This window comes from Aplysia californica, unplaced genomic scaffold, assembly GCF_000002075.1.
Source record: "Aplysia californica isolate F4 #8 unplaced genomic scaffold, AplCal3.0 scaffold00212, whole genome shotgun sequence".
Classification (NCBI taxonomy): Eukaryota; Metazoa; Mollusca; class Gastropoda; order Aplysiida; family Aplysiidae; genus Aplysia; species Aplysia californica.
The window spans coordinates 241,850-262,021 of record NW_004797482.1 but is presented as its reverse complement, the minus strand read 5'-3'; the positions used below and the strand labels follow the sequence as shown (position 1 = coordinate 262,021).

At 39.1% G+C, this 20,172-nt stretch overlaps 1 protein-coding gene across 1 annotated transcript in view; it reads right to left on the bottom strand.

The window, feature by feature from the left end:
• LOC101845243 (calcium-transporting ATPase type 2C member 1) overlaps positions 1–20,172 on the bottom strand; it is a gene marked incomplete in the record, with an annotated part of 41,982 nt that overhangs the window by 2,727 nt on the left and 19,083 nt on the right. Inside the window, 10 exon segments of the mRNA XM_035970037.1 lie at positions 8,128–8,255; positions 10,316–10,457; positions 11,244–11,339; positions 12,675–12,822; positions 14,254–14,370; positions 15,144–15,212; positions 15,980–16,146; positions 16,968–17,116; positions 18,636–18,806; positions 19,411–19,564. Coding sequence (XP_035825930.1) covers positions 8,128–8,255; positions 10,316–10,457; positions 11,244–11,339; positions 12,675–12,822; positions 14,254–14,370; positions 15,144–15,212; positions 15,980–16,146; positions 16,968–17,116; positions 18,636–18,806; positions 19,411–19,564 — 1,341 coding nt within the window.

Sequence of the window (20,172 nt, the reverse complement as noted above, 5' to 3'; positions counted from 1 at the left end):
GGGGGGGGGAGGTAAGAGTACTGTTGTGTTCTACTTCTACTTTGGTACGGTTTGGTCTTGAGAGTTGAGAGTGTGGGTGAGTGATTTATTGCAGCTGTAGTTATAGAGAGAATGAGGGAGAACAAATTTAAAGTCAGGTGGGATCCCCTTCTTTCTCAATATTCCACAGAAAGAAAAAAAAAACCCCAGTGATGACAAACCAAAATATTGCTTTAAAGAAATATATCTTTGACCCAACAAAGAATGCACAAAACATTGCACAAAGTTCTGAAAACAGTTTTGAAAAAAATAAAAATGAGAACTTTGATGATAAAATTGATAACCAAAGCAGCTCACACCTCCTCAACCATAACTAGAAATTTGAAATAAGAAACAACAAAACCACCAAGCCAACATCTGTAAAAACCACCCACGTCAGGCTGGGCTGAAACTGTCAGTCACTGAGAAGCTCCGCTCCAGAACAGCGAACATCACAGCGGAGAAATAAAACCTACATCTCGCCACCTTAGAATGGCACAGTTCTATCTGACATTTTAGGCCAGTTTGAGTTACAAAGTCCAGGAAGTAAGAAACCAAATGTTTTATCTGCTCTACCAAAATTGTAAGATTATTCAGAGCCGTTATCAAGATATTAGCAAAGAACTGCATTCGAAGAAGCTTGACATTTTGTGAAAACCATAATTTTTCACACCAAATTTCTCAAAACTACGTACTGAGCAGATAGTACTTTGTAATTGCCCGCACTCTGACGTGGGTGGTTTCATGACCTGTGCTCAAACACACGTCTTCATATCGTCGCTGCCATCATTCTACATTGATGTGTGTCAAAATTTATTTTCAAAATGGAAATCAAGTATGTTGTAGAGTTAGATGAGCACATGCGCATCGATTGGTCCAGTCTCATTCCTCTCCTTGAAATAGTAACAGATTAAGACAAATTAAACGTTTTGTAGCGAGATAGATAATGTCCTGCCCAAAATAAACGTTTTTCTTTTTCTCCTGAAAACCTTGTATTTTGACATACAACAATCATGAACGACAGTGACCACATATCCATACAGCGGCAATCGAAACAATGCAATGATTATATACCTGGAACTTGCAAGTTCATTCTGAAACGAAAAGCAAAATGAAATGAAACTTGAGGCGCATGTTTACAGAACCTAGCCATCCACTCAACTGCATACAATGACATCAAAAAGAACATAGACACACACAATATTTTCAATTTGGTCATATCGTTAGATCACAAAAAGAACTGCATAAACTTTCAACAACCAACTTTTCATAAAGGCTACTGATATATTTATATATATTTATGAGCGCTGCTGTAAAACAAATTTCCCCCAAGGGGAATTTATTATATATGTATTATTATTTGAAACATACACAGAAAACTCACCACAAAATTGAATTCAACTTTTTCAATTGGGAGTTTCAAAATGGGAAGGAAAAGTAGGACCTGCATGTAGCACCCTCAACCCGCTCATTGCCTATCTTATCTCACATGCCAGACAGACAACAAGGAGAAAAGTAGGAGGAACCAACCAAGGTCTAAACACCCACCACAAATCGAAAGCACGTCCCGCTTCAGAGGTTAGGTGTGTTCTGAGCTGCAAGCCCACACAAAAACCACAAGCAAATAGACCGTCAGGGCATTTCATGATGTGGGTAACAAGACTTTTCACAGAAACGGGAGAAGGCAAATATTTCCATGAAGCTGTAGGACCCAATCTGTTGTTCCCCCCCAAAATGTAACAACAACATTGACAGGATCAGTCATATTCCCATTTTTTCGTAAGTAAAAATATATTGAATGATAATTTGCCGTACAGGGTATAATTCTGGGCATCCATAAATAAAGAGCTGTGAGTTTTATGTTGGCTTAGAGTAAAAAGCCAACAGTACACCAGATGAATCATGAACATTTTTTCCACATGTACTGATTGTTCCACAAGAAATGAAAGAAAAAAAAGCACAAGAGCAGATGATGGAATGAATACAACCAGACAACTCCCTACTCTCTGCATCCCAATCAGACCCCCCCCCCACAATAAATATGTGACAATGGAGGAGCTGAAGTATACATCTGATCACTATGACAACATCGGGAAAATGACTAGACCATTGGATACAAGCCACAATTGGTACATTGTCTCATCTTATCACATTTAACTGGAAACATCAGACCGCCATTCTTCGTTGATTCTGTCAAGTTCTCCGTAAACCCAAAATAACTTCTTCAAATTCTTAGGTCAATTCCCAAATATAAGCCAAATCCGCATGTATCACTTTTATAAAATGTTTTCCTTCCAAAAGATAAATTATTTAACTAGCATACTCGTACATGCACAGTCAAGCAAAACTGTATCATTCAGCTTGCCCCAAACTCTAAAAACTCAATACAGAAAAACAAAAGATAGAAGGGGAGGAGGGGCAAGCGTTTGACCAGATTTTAAACACCACAAACAGGTGCTTAAGTCACAGTACGAACACAGAAACCACAGAACAAACACGCAGAGCCTCCACAGGCATGGCCCCCAATACTTGTACATGACATCAAAGAAATTTGCTAATGTTTATGAGACACGAATTGGTACATTTTAACTTTGGCTTTGACCAGATGACAAGGACATGTGGTTTCTTGAGGGATGCAATGCGCTGCCAAGAGCGAAATGCTCGCAGCAAAAGGGATTTAAAAACAACAACAACAACAACAACAACAACAACAACAACATGAGACACGAAGAAGTTGACCGGGCGGTTAGATGGAGAGCCAGTTCCTCCATAATACGATGACACTTATATCATCAGCACGCACTACTCCATGACACTTTTTACCAACTCACATACATACACCATCACTGTATGACACTTTTAAACGACACATACACACACACACACACACATACACAGACTAGGAGCCACACAGCTCACAAGTACAGGTCTTGACAACTTTTCCAAACCCCAACCAAGGACGCCCAACACTATGACATCAGACTAGGTGACAACCAACAAAACTACATCCAGTGGGGCTGATTTCCTGGGATGTGATAAGTCTCTCCAATTCCTAATTGCCAAACCCATGACAGTAACGGGCAGGAAATTAACAGACCAAGAAGTGGACATGATTCATGACAATGACAATTTTGTTTAGACTTCACTGTTGCAATTATCCTCCAAACTGATTTTTAAAAACATTAACAGTAAACTGGATTGCTCAAAATCACCTGTTGCTACTAAATTTACACTTGAAAGCAGTTTCACAAATAAGCTAAAACAATTTTTAAATATTGCCCAACAGATTGGTGCGACAATACTTTCAGTTTTCAATACTGTGGCAATACATTTGAAGAAATAAACTCAAGTGGGTACAGGCTTCAAAGAGGAGAAAAACATTTTCCCAAGCACATTAAAGACGAACTACAGATGTACATGGCAACAGGAACAAAACCAAATTTTCATAACCAGTCTCTGACATTGAATTAAGGTATATAAAAGTGAACATCATTTCTAAAGAGAAATAAACTTTTCAAAAAGAAAAAACAAAAGACAAAAAAACCCAACTCAAACTGAAAAAGTTTTCTGATCTCACACCAAATTAGACAAGTAGGACAAAAAAGAGTGCACAAATCATATTCTCCCGATCCAAAAAGTTAAGAGAAATAAAATACTTATATCAAACATTCTACAGGTATTCTAATTAAATAATTTAAAATACAAAACGCATTCCTCTATTTACAAAAGCCTTACGTACACTATGTTTGAGATCGCATCAACCTTATTTAATGAAGGAGGAAAAAGAACTCATATTAAACCAACACATTCAGCGGACATTTCAGAAACAAAAATCTCTCAAGTGTCATGGTCTCTTGATACGTGGCTGCTGACTGCTATTTCAGTGAACTCCTAACAAAAGAAACACAAATCAATTCTATTTCAATTCTTCAGTTCAAAGTAAGACCCACCCTCCATATGGCCACAATTTTAGTTGACTGAGACGCTTTTGTTCCAACTTGAGGATATTTTGCAAGATATACCTTGAGAAAACTGAAGTCCTTCATAGGACGATGTTTGAATGTTTGTATTTCAAAATGTGTTCCTCGAAACCGCAAAATGCGTGGTAGTGGGAGGGACAATTAGTACAAGCAATGTCAGTTTTATTTTTTTAGTTTTAGTAAGAGTTTTATGGCACTTACAACACAATTAGGTCAATCAGTGCTGAAGATTAGAGTTGTTACCAGAAAGTAAAATATAAAGAAAAGGAGGAAGAAGAGGAGAGACAAGGACAATAGATGTTTGATATGATAGTAGGAACAAACACACCAGAGCGCCTAAAAAACCACCCACGAGCACTGTCATGACTTGTGAAAACAAACTGTGGCAGGGAGCCCTGTCATCGTGATTCAGAGTTAGATCGTCTCCTCAGCAATATCATGTAAGGCTCTGAGTGTACACCAAAGTCAGTTCTTCACAGTTGTAGCAATTCATAATCATTCTAAGCAAGAAAGAATAAGCACTGTGGCAAACACATACAACAACAACAGCACCTTTCTGACTATCACAGACCACTCTCCGTCTCTAGTGAAGAAATTCTGGTTAAAGTGACATGACTTTCAACTCTCAGTATGAATTCTGTGTTTTTACTCTAGGCATCTCAGACAAAGAACATTTCAGGCACTCAGAACCTCCTCACTGCGGTCACAAAAAACATTTTCCTTTCATTGCCAGGGTAAACCAAGAAAAGAAATCCTATCCAGTTCAGCACTCAGCCTACACTACAAGTATAACGCTAAAGAATTACCTAAAGCCTAAGGCTAAGGCATTGTCTGTCCCCGTGACTCTATGCACCCCGCATAATTTAGCAAAATTGGACCATTTTGTGCATAATTTCTGATTATTTTCCTTTATCATTCTTTTTAAAAAATTAACAGATACCCATAATTACACATTTTTCGGACCCAGTTTGCATAATTTCAGAATTTTCTTGCATAAAACGATGGGGCCAGTACAGTGAGGATACTGACAATAAAAGAATTAACAATTCGACGGGGGCTGGGGGGAGCATGTCCCTTCAAAACAGCCCGTACCTCTCAGAAAAGTTGTAGACTTTACCCTGTGTCTTAATTTGACCATGTACCAGCAACAACAGCTATAATAGACTAAAATTTATAACTAAAAAATGAAAGGGGGGGAGGGGTAGTCCCTTCAAGAGAGTCCACACCTCTCAGAAAGTTCAAGAAATAACCCTGTGCCACAATTATATTATCCTTCACATTTGAACAAGAATCTTGACCGAGTTATACGGATACGTAACTCAGAACCACAACTAAAAACATTCTATAACCAGCAAGAGAGTGACAAGGAGAAAAAACGAAAAGAGTTCCAATTTTCCTTCAAACACATAAACAAATGATGTCATCTTAAAGCGCTTGTTTCGAACAAAGATTAGATATGTTACCAGAGAGTAAAATACAAAGAAAAGAGGAAGGAAGAAGAGATAATGATGATGGATGTTCAATGGGTAAGAAGAAGCAAACCACACCAAAGCACCCGCCAACCACCCGCCTTAATTACCTGTTGTTATGATGAGCGTGTCTGTTTATTACCCATTCATAATATAAATCTGATTGTCATCAAAAAAGTTTTTTAATATAAAAAAAAAAAAAATGAAAACATTAGCCTTCAGCACATATTAAAAAAAGATCATCCCCAAAACACCTACAGTTTGCAAAATTAATCCGAAATACTTTACAAACACTATACGTGATCATTCAGTCTCCCACAACAAATAACGACAAAATTGAAGGAGACAAATAGTAAAGCTAGGTGTACGTTTGATTCCAACATCCATCTCTGACGGTAGAAACCCAAGCCAAGAGGGGAGAGAGCCATTCAAACTCTCATTTAAGTTTTAGTAAGAGTTTTACGGCACTTGCAAAACAGTAAGGTCATATAAGTGCCGAAGTTTAGAGGTGTTACAAGAGAGTAACAAACACAGAAAAGAAGTACGAGAGATCAGGACGATAGATGTTTGATAGGAAAGAAGGAGCAAACCACACCAGAGCACCCGCCAACCACCCGCTTAAACTCTGAACAACCTATGTAACAACCTACGTTCAACAAGCACTACAGTTTTGGATCAAACCATAGTCACCTACAGCGCAGTCCATCACAAAACTGACTGAGCTGACAGGCCACTCACGGAACAAGAGAGAAAGGAGATCAATATATGTCTCCTTCACAAAGAAGAAAAAACCAGTCGCCTATGCTAGACAAGCACAAAGATACAAGTCACTGGCCTTTTCATTCACAATCACATCAGCAACCAGACCGCACCGTACAGTTGGCAGCCAACCGTCGTCACAAAAAAGACAAAAACATTTTTCACCAATAAATTCTCTTGTAAATCACACTTTGAAAGTGCCCATGGTCAATCAACAACTGTCAACAAATAAAAACAAATATCAATCTTCAGCGAATATGCAATCTGAAACATTGGGACTGAGAATATGGGGGGGGGTCCATTTCCACATCATCAATACATGAAGCCCACATAGAACTCATAAATAAAAGCACTGAACAAAACAAACTAAAAACATATTTTTGCTTACAAAGGAAAAAAAATCATGAGTATTGGTCAGCCTATTCATTTTTGTCGGCGAAAAATTAATCCATCTTTCAGATATTTGACGTAAAGTCAGTGAATTTCCCGAAACCAGCAAATTATTACAATTTAAATAAACCCATACAACATTTATCACAAACTATATGTGAAAACCTTCTCCCCAATAGTAGAAATATTTCGTATTCAGATCTGACTCTCCAAGTATCAAATATAATCAAAATAAACAGTAACCTGCGGTAACTGTACAATCCACATGAAGATGACAGAAAATCTTTTCGTCAAAGTCATCATTGTCCATGAAGACTTAAAAGAGCGTCCATGGAGAATCTCAAAACTTTTCTTCGCTGAAAGCTCAAAAAAACAAAACAATTTTAGTTCATGTAGAACCGGTTTTCATTAAAATTTGAAACGTTCTTAAAAACACCAAAATAAACAACTTCACATCGCTTTTGAATATCTGATAAAACAACAATTTGTCCAGAAATCATACAAAATGAATTGTAAGAAAAAATTCCAAATGAAATCAAATGCTGAGCACACTGTTAACACAATGAAAATAAAAAATTAAAAAAACAACAAAAAAAACACATGAAGACCACAAGGGGAAGAACTGCAGAGTCACATTTTCAGATCATTTTGAGTCATACCCCTTAGAGACTTCACGACTTAACAGTGTAACTTGACGGAACATCTTAAACTGAGAAAAAAAACCCAGGAGGGTCTATGTTAAAACGAATGGAGAAAATTCTTCATCCTCTGAGAGACATAATAGTAATTGAATGTAGCCCATATCCATGCTCTACACCAAGGCTTGTCAACCTTTTTATGGCTTGCACCAACATTTCTTATCTTTCAGTGGCTAAAATTTCTGTACCACCCAACAACATGTATTTCCCAGCAGGTTATCAAAAAACAGCTGGCTGTCACAACGCGGGTGATTCCCATAGCCTACCAAAATGACCAAATGACCCACGAGATGGCAATATTCGCCCTGGTAGGCAAGCACTGATCTACAACAGGCTCTATATTACCTAAGCAGACCCTAAAACCATTATAAAAAGGAGAAGATGGAGATGGATTGGACATGTTCTAAGAAGAGACCCAGACTCTATTGTGAAGACTGCCCTCCACTGGACACCCGAAGGACGTCGCAAAAGGGGCAGACCCAAAGTGACCTGCAGACGCACAGAAGAGTCAGAAATGAAATCCTGGAATCATTCGTGGGGAACGCCGACCAAGATGGCCTAAAACAGACAGAGCTGGAGATCCCTTGTTGCTGCCCTAAACGCCAGATGGCGTAATGGGTAGTCAGTAAGTAAGACCCTAAAACACTTAAGACACATTCTCGGCTCACCAAACTTCAAAACTGAATATTTCTCAAATTCTGCAAAAGTGTGACTCTGCCATTTTTTCCCCTTGTAGTCTTATATCTTTAAAAAAAAAACCAAAAAACAAAACACAAAACCCCAAAAAAACCCTATCCAAGGCTGCCGCTATACCATCTGCTCCGGGTAGAACAAGCTCTCTCGTATGTGCTGCTCCTGCTGCTCGCGACGTCTCATGACGAACTTCTTCACTTCCGACACCACAAACACCGTGGACGTCAGACTGATCAGGAAGGCAAAATCTGGAAGGACACATTGTGGAAAATAAGGAGAATAATAATAATAAAAATAACAATAATGATTTATTGTTATGAAACCCGGAGTCGGGCGAAACGTTGAACGTATTATAAAATATTTTTGGAAATTTTACCAAGTCTCAACCTTTTTTATTCTCTTCTATACATAATAACAATAATGATGATGATGATGATGATAATAGTGATATATAATAATAATAATATATAACACTTTATTGATCACCCTGGGCAAATTTGGGTCGCAATGGCAAACAAACATACACACATACATACATACATATTTAAACAGATGTACATACAATAAATACCAAATACAAAAGATTACACCAATGCACACTGCAACAATGGACAAATGAAGATTACAGAAAAAAAAACAATGGTCGTATTAAAATTTAGCATAGAGAAATCTTAGTTTCAAATTTTGGAACCATGTATCTTAAAGTAAAGAAGGATACAAAATTTTCTCACTTCATATCTACATTGTACATGAATCCTGTTATTTTTCTCCATTCAAAATAGAGTCAAACCTGCTCTGACAGCCACCTGTCTAAGACAGTCAATTGTACAAGCGAACATTTCCCACTTTCTACCCGCTCTTTTTTCTATATGGAAAGCAGCATGGTGTAATCAGGCGCTCGTTAAAATAACGAAATCGAGAAAAAGGAATTTTTCCGCCAGTTTGGAAATTTTTATGGAATTTTTATTTTTAAGCTTAACCTCTTTTATGTCCATATTAAAAACATATTTCCATGTGAATTTTACTGAAAAGCATTGATTAAAGGCACAAAATATGTTATTTTTCAGTTTTCAAAGACTCTTTGGGTATTGGAGTTACCAAACTTTGGGGGCCATTTTTTCGCTAATTTCACCACTGAAATCAGGCGACATCATTTCCTTCAATCGCAAATATCTTGATTTCTACTCAAGATGAATGGATATTTATGTGATTGAAAGCAAGGCAAATAATTCAGCTTTCAGATGAAACAAATAACTCCACATGCCCAAAAATTGACAAGCGCCTGATTCCACTGCATCGTGACACATTACAATAACACTGCCGAGGACATCCATCTGTCTAGAACACTGACTTTTCTCCTCGTCTTAGTTTTAGTCTTTGTAAGAGTGTTACAGCACTTGCAACACAATTAAGTCATATAAGTGCCAAATATTAGTTGGGTATTTTGTTTGTTTTTTTGTCTCTTTTTTTTGTAGAGGTTTTACGGTGCTCGCAACTGCATAAGGTCACATGAGCGCCAAGGGGTGGATGTCAACAGAGAAGTTCAAACTGGGAATAAGGCTTACTCAGCTCACCTCTCTAGCTTCAACAGCACAAAGTCTGCTTCGACTATCAAGGCACCCCGGAAATAGCAGTTGACAAGAGAGTGACAAACATACAAAAGAAGTAGAGGAAAAATGACGATAGTAATGATGAGGAAAGAAAAAGCAGCAGTACCACCTTGCTGTTCCGGCACAGTATGAGCATGACATTGAAAATTCAGACCATTTACAATTCTACTGTGCATAAGAACATGTCAATGTCCCCCCTTTGGGAATGGCCTAAAGACACTTCTGTCCATAGCACTGCTCTGACATGGCCTGTGTGTGATATAATATCTCAACATTGCAGCACAAAAATGGAAATATTTGATAAAATAAGTTCCCCTAGTGAGAGCCCAACTCATAGTTACTGGTATGGTAAGAAAGCCACTTACTTCTTCCATGGCCTCACTACAGCAAGGTTTTTGTTTTTCGTGTTCCGAAAATCCTATAAACATTATTGAGACTATTTGACTGATTTTTTAAGTCTCAAAACAAGGAGAAAAAAAGGATTTCGGTACCTGTATTATGAATATGACAGTTTACTATTTTTACTTTACTTTTCCGATCCAGCGGCCATCTGGGTTCTAGCCCTTCGGCCTGTCGATATGGCAAAGAATTTACAGGTTTTTATCAGCCATGACGGTTTGCTAAAAAGGTCAAACACGGGACAAGTTGCAAATTTATCTCCTTATCAAATGTTCAAACAAAGACCACTGCTGACTTACCTGACAAGGACAATGCCTCCGTCTGAAATATTTTTTGCAGCGGTGGGAAGAAGACGACCATCAGCTGACCTAGGATGGAACCTCCGACTGCATACAGGAACATACGATTAGTCGTCAGTCCAATCTGAAACACCGACTTGTTCTGGGGAGAATTAGAGAACAGAAGTTAGAGGACTGTTAAAAAATATGGAGATAAGACAACAAAGCACTGAGTTCACAACTTGATGAAGCCCACGTGGGATGCTCTCTCCTCACTGTTAAAAACAACAGGAAACGATAAATGCAGTTTTTGGGACACCTGCATAGACATAAAGGTCTTGAACATCTAGCTCTCACTGGCAAAACTGAAGGCAAACGAGGCAGGGGTCGGCCCAGAGCAACCTTATAAAGGAACCTAAACAAATGGGTAACAGGGTAAGATCAGGGTAACTTAGCTTTTTCAAAGAGCATCCGAGCAAGGGAATGAATGGAGAACTATAATCACCGATGTCTGCCGCAGATCTGGCACTTAATGATAATGATTATAACGACATCTGTCTGGGAGGACCATTTTTTTTCTTGTCAAAGGGTGGTCTTGTTGGACAGGTTCAACAGTACGCAAGAGTGCCCAACATTTTTACCAAGCACAGGCTCAAAATCAGAAGGATCTATTCACACAATTTGGAAACAGCAAAACACAAGGAAAGTAAAGAAGGAGGACCTACCACTCGCGACCTCAGTGCTTTCTTGTCATATCTCCATTATTTTAAACAGTGAAAATGTGACTTAAGCTCACTCTTTATTGTTAACTGTTTTCACTGTTATTAAAAATGGAGAAATGACAAGAAAGCACTGAGGTCGCGCACAGGTGCCCTCCAACCACCCACGCCCTCCTGACTACATCGTCCAGAAAAGGACAAAGGTCACAGAGGTCACTGAGTGCACTCACCTGTGACCGGCAGCTCAGGGCGTTGAACATGTCAAAAAACACAAAGCAAGTGAAGGTCATGGTCGTATCTCTTGGAGTTATTTTGCCATCTTGCATCTGAAAGGAACAACAGATTTTAGTTTAGTTTTAGTAGAGGTTTTACGGTGCTCGCAACAGCATAAGGTCATATGAGCACCAAGGGTTGGATGTCAACAGAGAAGTCCTTACAGGGATTCAGGCTTACTCTGCTCACCTCTCTAGCTTCAACAGCACAAAGTTTGTTTTGACTATCAAGGCACCCCGGAAATAGCGGGTCACAAGAGTGTGACAAACATACAAAAGAAGTAGAAAAAAATGACGATAGTAAGGATAAGGAAAGAAAAAGTTGCAGTTCCCTGTTGCAGTTCAGGCTGTCATGAGCATGACATTGATGAATCAGCCCATTTACAATTTACAATTCTACTGTGCATAAGAACATATTAATGTCCCCCGTTTGGGAATAGCCTAAAGACACTTCAGTCAGTAGCACCACCCCAGGGGGTGACAACAGTTTTTGATAAGGAGAAATCAATCAAAACTGCAAAACAGGACACTGTATCAAGAATTCTGTTTAAAACAAAAGTTATTCAACATTCTATTTGAAAGATATTTTTTTCATTTATACAAATATTTGGCACTTCTCATATGCTTGCACATAAGTGTACCTAATTTGTTAAGCCCATGGGGCATCTAAAACAGTATTGTAAAGTATTGTGAAAATGTTATGCCCCATCGACACAATTTAAATAATTCAGGAAACAGGCCACTTCAGCACTACTAGTCAGAACCGACAGGGCCGGAGTAGGATTTAGCATCCAGCAGACAGACGGAGATGCTCCATAAAACAACTTCCAAAGTCCGAGATCTAACTCGAATCTTGTACATTTGCCAGCAAGAGTCTCACCTTGACACTAGAGACACCAGACACTTAACACACTATCAATGTGGGTGGTTGACGAGTGCTCTGGTGTGGTTTGCTTCTTCTTTCCTATCAAACATCTATTGTCCTTATCTTTCTTCCTTCTTTTTTGTATTTGTTACTCTCTTGTAACACCGCTAATCTTCAGCACTTACATGACCTTATTGTGTTGCAAGTGCCGAAAAACACTAAAACTAAACACTACCAATACAAATTATGTAAATTTTTGCTATCCACATTGGGCAAGGTCATTTAAGTGCCAAAGATTTGAGGTGTTCCTAGATAGTAACATACAAACAAAAGGAGGAGAAGAGATAACGACGATTAATGTTTGATAGGAAGGAAGGAGCAAACCAGATCAGAGCACCCATCAACCACCCACAGGTCCAAGAACCAATGTCCACTATTATAAAAGCAAAGCTAAAAAGAAAAACAAAAAACAAACACAAACAACCAAACAAAAGGACAATCAGACTTCGTCAGAGCTCGCTCACCTCACGGTAGAAGACCCAGAGCGTCCCAAAGACGATGATGAGGGCGGAGGACAGGACGTTGAGCACCAGCGAGCGTGTAATGATGTTGTCGCGGACTTTACGTGGCGGCTGACGTAGAACGTCGTGGTCCACGGGCTCCACACCCAAACTGTGGACCCACGTAAAACATTCATGTTTTTTTTTAGTTTTAGTAATAAGAGTTTTACGGCACTTGCAACACATTAAGGTCATATAAGTGCCGAAGATTAGAGGTGTTACAAAAGAGTAACAAACATAAAAGAGGAGGAGAGATAAAGATGATAGTTGTTTGATAGGAAAGAAGGAGCAAACCACACCAGAGCACCCGCCAACCACTCATTCATGTATATATCTTGAGGTTATATCATTGGAGAATACTGTAACAACAGGCAGGTTTGATGGAAAGAGAGGCAGAGGCAGACAGAAGGAAAAGATACTGGACAAGTTGACAACATGGCTGGGAACAGCAAGAACGGCAGACACCATCACTGCAACGAAAGACAGAGTCATCTTCATCCTCATCATCATCATCATCACCGACTAAACAATTCCACTTTTTCTTGTTGTGTTTTTCTTGTTTCTTTTTTTTTCTTGAAACATAATTTGCACCATGTCAATACATTTTTACGTTGTAACCTACAAATATCGGCACCAAAATCAGGACATGGGGAAGAAAAAAAAGTAGGAAATACCAGTGGCATCCTCCAAGTACCCGTGAAAGAAACAAGACAAGCTGTCACTTCAAAAGCCTTGAATTAAAATCAATTTTACAGATGTTATGGTCGCAACACAGACTGAATGGAAAACAATTTTTTATCTAAAATCTGAAAGAATTTTCACAATTTGTGATTATGGGCATGTGTGGTTAAAAAGAACATTTCTAATAGAAAATGTACATTGTATAATATTTAATTATGAGATAAAAATCAAGATAAATATTCGATTAAAACAAGATATCTTGTAGCATCTACCTGCAATATTTCAACTCATTTTAGTAAATAAAAAAGCCTTTGGGGAAAAAAACTTAACAACATAAAGAAAATATAAAAGGCCATCACCTTTTGGCTATTTTTTTTTTTCAACACAAACACAATTTTTGTTTAAAGGGAGGGGGGGGGGGCATTAAACATTTAATTAGCCCCCAAATGAAACGTAAGCTTCCAGCACTAAAATACACCCTAAACAAGTATTTGTAGATTTGACCTATTTTATACATACAATTCAATCTTCCAACTTAAAACACAACATGTGCCCCTCAATCAACATCTCAACCTAATTGGAGTAAAGCAGTCTGCTGCCTGCCCACTATGTGACTTCCCCTAAGAGACTGTGGAACATCATCTGTTCTTCTGTAGAAAACAAACCGATCTGAGGGGATGTTTTCTTCCCAAGCTACCCCACACATCTAATTGCCTCTACTCCTCAAGACAACAATTAGAACAGACATGCAGCTCTTACAGAATGGTATCATGCAGAAGAGTTAACGCTCAGATACTACTGGACCGCTAACAACAACAACATACACGCCATTCAGTCAATTTGCCAAAGTGTATAACCCCACCTCTGAGCTGGCGGGCCGTCCATGATGATGTTGATCCACAAGATCTGCATGGCATTCAGAGGGTTGGGGAATCTCATTATCATAGAAATTGCCACCAAAGACAGCGCAGCTATGCTCCTGAGGAACAGATCACGTAAAATTCCTAAGTGAACAGATGAAGATAAAATTCCTGAGTCATACTGGACAAACAGAACTCATCCAAGCGTATAACACTTACAGATCAACTACTATCCTGTGGCTGACAAATCAGTGAGGACCATGATTGCAATCAATGACTGTTAAGAAGAAGCATAACCATCAATAGAATTGGAATAGTTCACATCTTAATATAGACGTGCCTCGCAAACACACTATGAATGTGTTTACTTCTTCTTTGCACAAGTTTGGAGAACATGGATAAGAACTAGAAAACATAAAAGTATAAAATTTTCCTATTCAAGTGTTCTCATGAAGGGTATGCCTGAAGAAAAGTATTATACTCACAGACAGTCACAAGTGTTAAGTGCGTACAACGCCATTTAAAATGCTTTTGGGGAAAGGCAAAGTCTGCGAAATAAGTTAAAGCAAATGACAATCAGCTGCACTTCTTAAATTAAACACTACCTAAAAAGAGCAGGTTCGCCTTTGTCTGAACATGTAGATGGGTAGTTGGCGGGCGGTCTGGTGTGGTTTGTTCCTTCTTTCCTATCAAACAACTATCCTCTTTATCTCTCCTCCTTCTTTTTTGCGTTGTTTATTTCTCTCCTGTAACACCTTTAATCTCCGACATTTACATGACCATATTGCTGTGCAAGTGCCGTAAAACTCTTACTAAATCTAAAAATTTAAACAAGAGAAAATGTAGAGTCCTGGTAAAACAACTATGAGAATGTGAGAGAGTTTTTACTTACGTGCTGAGCTGAAACCTCACAAAGTTCTTGATGTTATAGAAGATTCCTTTGCCCTCTTCAATGGCAGCCCTGAAATGGTCAAATTTTTCTAAAAATCAAAATCTTTCTTTGTTCGGCACCGTCAAGTTTTCAACAAACATCAAAATCTTTCTTTGTTCGAGACTGTCAAGTTTTCAACAAACATTAAAATCTTTCTTAGTTCGGCACCGTCAAGTTTTCAACAAACATCAAAATCTTTCTTAGTTCGGCACTGTCAAAAAGTTTTAAACAAACATCAAAATTTATGCAACCAAGGTGAATGATATACCTAAACATTACAATAACAACTATAATCAGCCCCCTACTTCCATTTCTATAAGTACTTTACATCTCCATAAGACAAATATCCGTTCATAATGGTTTCAATTCTGCACATTAATCAACAGAAATTTTGTGCACCTTACAGGACATTTTGGTAATTCTTCATCAAACCTTTAAACTGAATAGCTGAGAAGTTTTTTTATTTTTGTTAAGTTCTTGCGTGTCAAGTATACTCTTTACTCTGCAATCTGTTAACTTTCTTCAGTTTTTATACTTCTATGTCATTATTCATAACCTTTTCAAAGAAGCATCTTTTCTATTTACTATTACTTTCTTTTCTCATTTACATTTTTTTCTCCTAGTCTTTACAAAGTTACCAATGTTATATTTTTTTCTATTTTACTATTTATAATTGTTTTCTCATTTATATCTTTTGATTGTATAATGAAAACTTAACAATTATATCTCTTTTATTGCATTACACAGCTTTTTCAAAAATCAGGTTCAGTGACATACTTTCCCTGTGACAGACTTACAAGATAGTGCTGAGGTCGTCATCCACGAGGATCATGTCAGCCGCTTCTTTTGAGACATCCGTGCCCGTCTTGCCCATGGAGATTCCGATCTCGGCCGTCTTCAGAGCCACAGCGTCGTTGACCCCGTCCCCAGTCATCCCCACCACGTGATGAGCCGACTGAAGGGCCTGGGCAGACAAAGTAGATCAAAGTTTTAGTTTTTCTAAGAGTTTTACGGTTTTAGCATCACAATAAGATCGTATAACAGCCGAGATTAGAAGCGTTACAAGAGAGCTTTTAGTTTTCGTAAGAGTTTTACGGCACTTGAAACACAATAAGATTGTCTAAGTGCCAAAGATTTGAGAAGTTACAAGAGAGTAACAAACACAAAAAAGGAGGAGAGATCATGACGATAGATGTTTGGTAGGAAAGAGGGAGCAAACCACACCAGAGCACCCGCCAACCACCCACTGAAGGCGTTACAAGAGAGCAACAAACACGAAAAAGGAGAAGGTAAAAAGTAAGGAGACACAGAAAATACTAAGTATATTGAGACCCATTTGAAAATAGAGATTTTAGATTATGAATGCTGTTGTCTATTTTCACTTCAGCAAACATTTTTCTTTTTTTAATCTTTGTACTGTCTACTTTAAATGATTGTACAAGGCCAAGAGCTTGTTTCATTACAAAATAAAATGGTATACAAATGCTATTCATTATATTATTATTATATTATTATTATTATTATTATTATTATTGTTATTATTATTGTTATTATTACTAGAGGCACCCTCAAATCACACCCTGGAAAATTCTGAGACAAGAAGAGCAAAACAGAGAGATTACGACAAAGACTGAACACATCCATGAAGTAAACATAAGAAAGGAAAAGACTGAACACCCCCCAACCCCCCCCCCCCCCCCCTCACACACCCTCCACACACACCCCTCGCACATCCCCCTCACCCCACCCTCCCACATCCTCCGCCATCCCTAGCCCCTCACTGACCTTGACAATCTTGAGCTTGTGCCGGGGCGTGACGCGGTAGAAGATGCCGACCTTGTCGATGTTGCGAGCCAGCTGACCAGTGTCCATGTCCTCCAGAGTCTCCCCGGACATGGAGCCCGCGCCGTGAGCATACAGACCCAGCCTTGACGCTGAGGAACACACCATAGGTGGAAACGTTTGTTTTAGTAAGCGTTTAGTTTAGTTTTAGTAAAAGCTTTACGGCACTTGCAACACAATAAGGTCATATAAGTGCCGAAGATTAGAGGTCAAATAAGTGCAGAAGACTAGCCATGTCACAAGAGAGTTACAAACACAAAAAAGGAGAAAAGTGACCAAAATGAAATCTGTTAGAATATTACAGTTATGTGCCGTAACAGAGCATCTTCAAACATTGTCGAATAACTAGAATGCAATCTGTTAGAATGTTATAGTTATGTCCCATATCAGCATTTCAAGCATTGTCGAATAACCAAAACGAAATCTATTAGAATACTGGTTATGTCTCATTAGAGAGCATCTTCAAGCATTGCCAAATAGCCAGAATGCAATCTGTTAGAATATTAGCCTATATCTCCTTATGCGCAACGCGACGTTCAGTCCCGCGTGACAGTCGCTAGTGACGGGTCGCGAGGTGTGTACCTTTATGCGTGACCGCATTGCATCAAAATTTTCAGTATTCTGTCTCCTTATGTGCCACGCAACGTTTAGACGCACGCGACTGGCTAAGCTCTCACGTCACTGGTAATTCACAGAAGAGAGACAGAGGCAAATTTTAATGTCAAGATGGACAAGGAAGTACAAAGTCTGTCAGATGGGAACTCTACGAGCCGCTGACATTTTTTATTCCGTATATGGCCAATCCCATGTCAGTCCTCCTCCTCCTCCTCCTCCTCCTCTTCCTCCTCCTCCTCTTCCTCCTCCGCCTTCTGCCCGTTAAAAAAACAAAACAAAAAAATTAGATTCACAAAACTTGCATTGGGTCGAATTGAAGATGCACACACGCGCACACACACCACACCAACCACGACGTGTCGACCAGCACTCCTTGGCTAGGTATTTTTACCAATGGTGATGTTCTAAACCTGTCACACCCCCAGTCTGTCGCACGCGACGAGACCCTCGATCGCTACATGGACCGATGGCAGGCAATGGTTGTGAGCAACTTGATGTCATGACACGCGTGAGGAGACGATTTCTTTATAATCTTACTTGATTGATTTTAGAACAACAAGGAGCACATGTGACACGATGTCAAATCACCCATAAGGAGACAAGCTCTTACAGTTAAGTCCCAAAACAGCATTTCACGCATTGTCGAACAACCAAAATGCAATCTATTACAATACTGAAGTTATGTCCGATAACAGAGCATCTTCAAGCGTTGTCGAATAACCAATATGCAATCTAGAGCAGCTTCAAGCATTGTTGAATAACCAGAATGCAATCTGGTAGAATATTGAAGTTTTGTCACAAAACCGTACTCCACCCTTCAAGTCTTGTTGAAAAGTCAGAATGCAGCCATCAGTCAGAATGTTGAAGTTACGTCCCAAAACAATCGCATCTTCAAATCTTCAAGCGCTGTCCCAAAACAATCGCATCTTCAAATCTTCAAGCGCTGTCGAAAGCCCAAAATGTACATCCCCAAAGGAGGATTCAAACCCGACTCACCCACAGACTTGGCGGTCTCCTCGCCGTCCCCCGTGAGCATCTTGACCCCGACGTCCATGCCCAGCAGGGTGGTGATGGCCTCCCGCACGCCCTCCCGCGGCGGGTCCATGATGCCCACCATGCCCACATAGATCAGCTCCGTCAGCTCTGTCCCGTACGCCATGCCCAGCACTGGAAGTACAAATGACTAAATGAATGAGGGAATGAATAAACAAATACATGAATAAATAAACAACTACATGAATAAATAGACAAATAAAACTAAACAAATATATTAATCAATCAATAAATAATTTGCCAATAAAAGAATGAATGAATGAATGGATGGATGAATGAATGAATGAATGAATGAATGAATGAATGAATGAATGAATGAATGAATGAATGAATGAATGAATGAATGAATGAATGAATGATTAGTTTTAGTAGATTCTTAAGGCACCTGCAATTCAATTAGGTCATATAAGTGCCAGAGATTAAAGGGGTTACAAGAGAGCAACAAACACATAAAATAAAGTAGGAGAGATGAGGACGATAGATGTTCGATAGAAAAGACGGAGGGAAGAATGATGAGAACAATACATGTTTTAAAGGACAAAAGGAGAGATGAGGAAAATAGATGTTTGATAGGAAAGATGGAGGATGAGGACAATAGATGTTTGATAGGAAAGATGGAGGATGAGGACAATAGATGTTTGATAGGAAAGATGGAGGATGAGGACAATAGATGTTTGATAGGAAAAAAAGAGAGATGAGGTCAATAGACGCCTCCAACCTCTGAGACCGGTGGCCCCCAGTCTGTGCGCCTCCTCCAGGTAGACTTCCTTCTGCTTCTCCTTGAGCGGCACCGAGCTGCCGTGGCTGTAGAACAGGTTACAGCGAGACAACACGCGCTCAATCGCACCCTTCACGAAGAACACCGAGTATTGCTGAAAGGAGAAAGTACACGGTTATCTGTGTATAGAACAGGTAGCGGCGAGACAGTTTTAGTTTTAGCAAAAGTTTTACGGCACTTGCATCACAAAAAGGTCATATAAGAGCCGAAGATTTGAGGTGTTAAAAGAGAGTAACAAACACAAAAAAGAAGGAGGGGAGATAAAGACGATAGATGTCTGATAGGAAAGAAGAAGTAAACCACACCAGACAACCCGCCAACCACCCACGCAGCGAGACAAGATGCGCTCGATCGCACCTTTCACAAAGAACACTGAATATTGCTGGAAGTAGAAAGAGCATAGTTGTTCAAGTCTGCCATTTCCTGATTAATTGTGATTGATAGATTATACATTCTCCTGCCGTGCCTCCTCATCAATCCGACTACTTCTGGATCCAGAACTCTCATCCGCTGCTCCTACTCTTATATTACACACAAAAACCTGTTTACAGTTGCCTTTAAAAAAACTCATCAAACTTCCACACTATATATCACCTAGGTCTCGCAAAATAAACGATTTATCACAAAGCTTGGAAGATCTTGGCTTAACTAGGCCAAGGTAAACAAAACAAAGCTAAGAGATCAACATTTATTTGCAAAAGA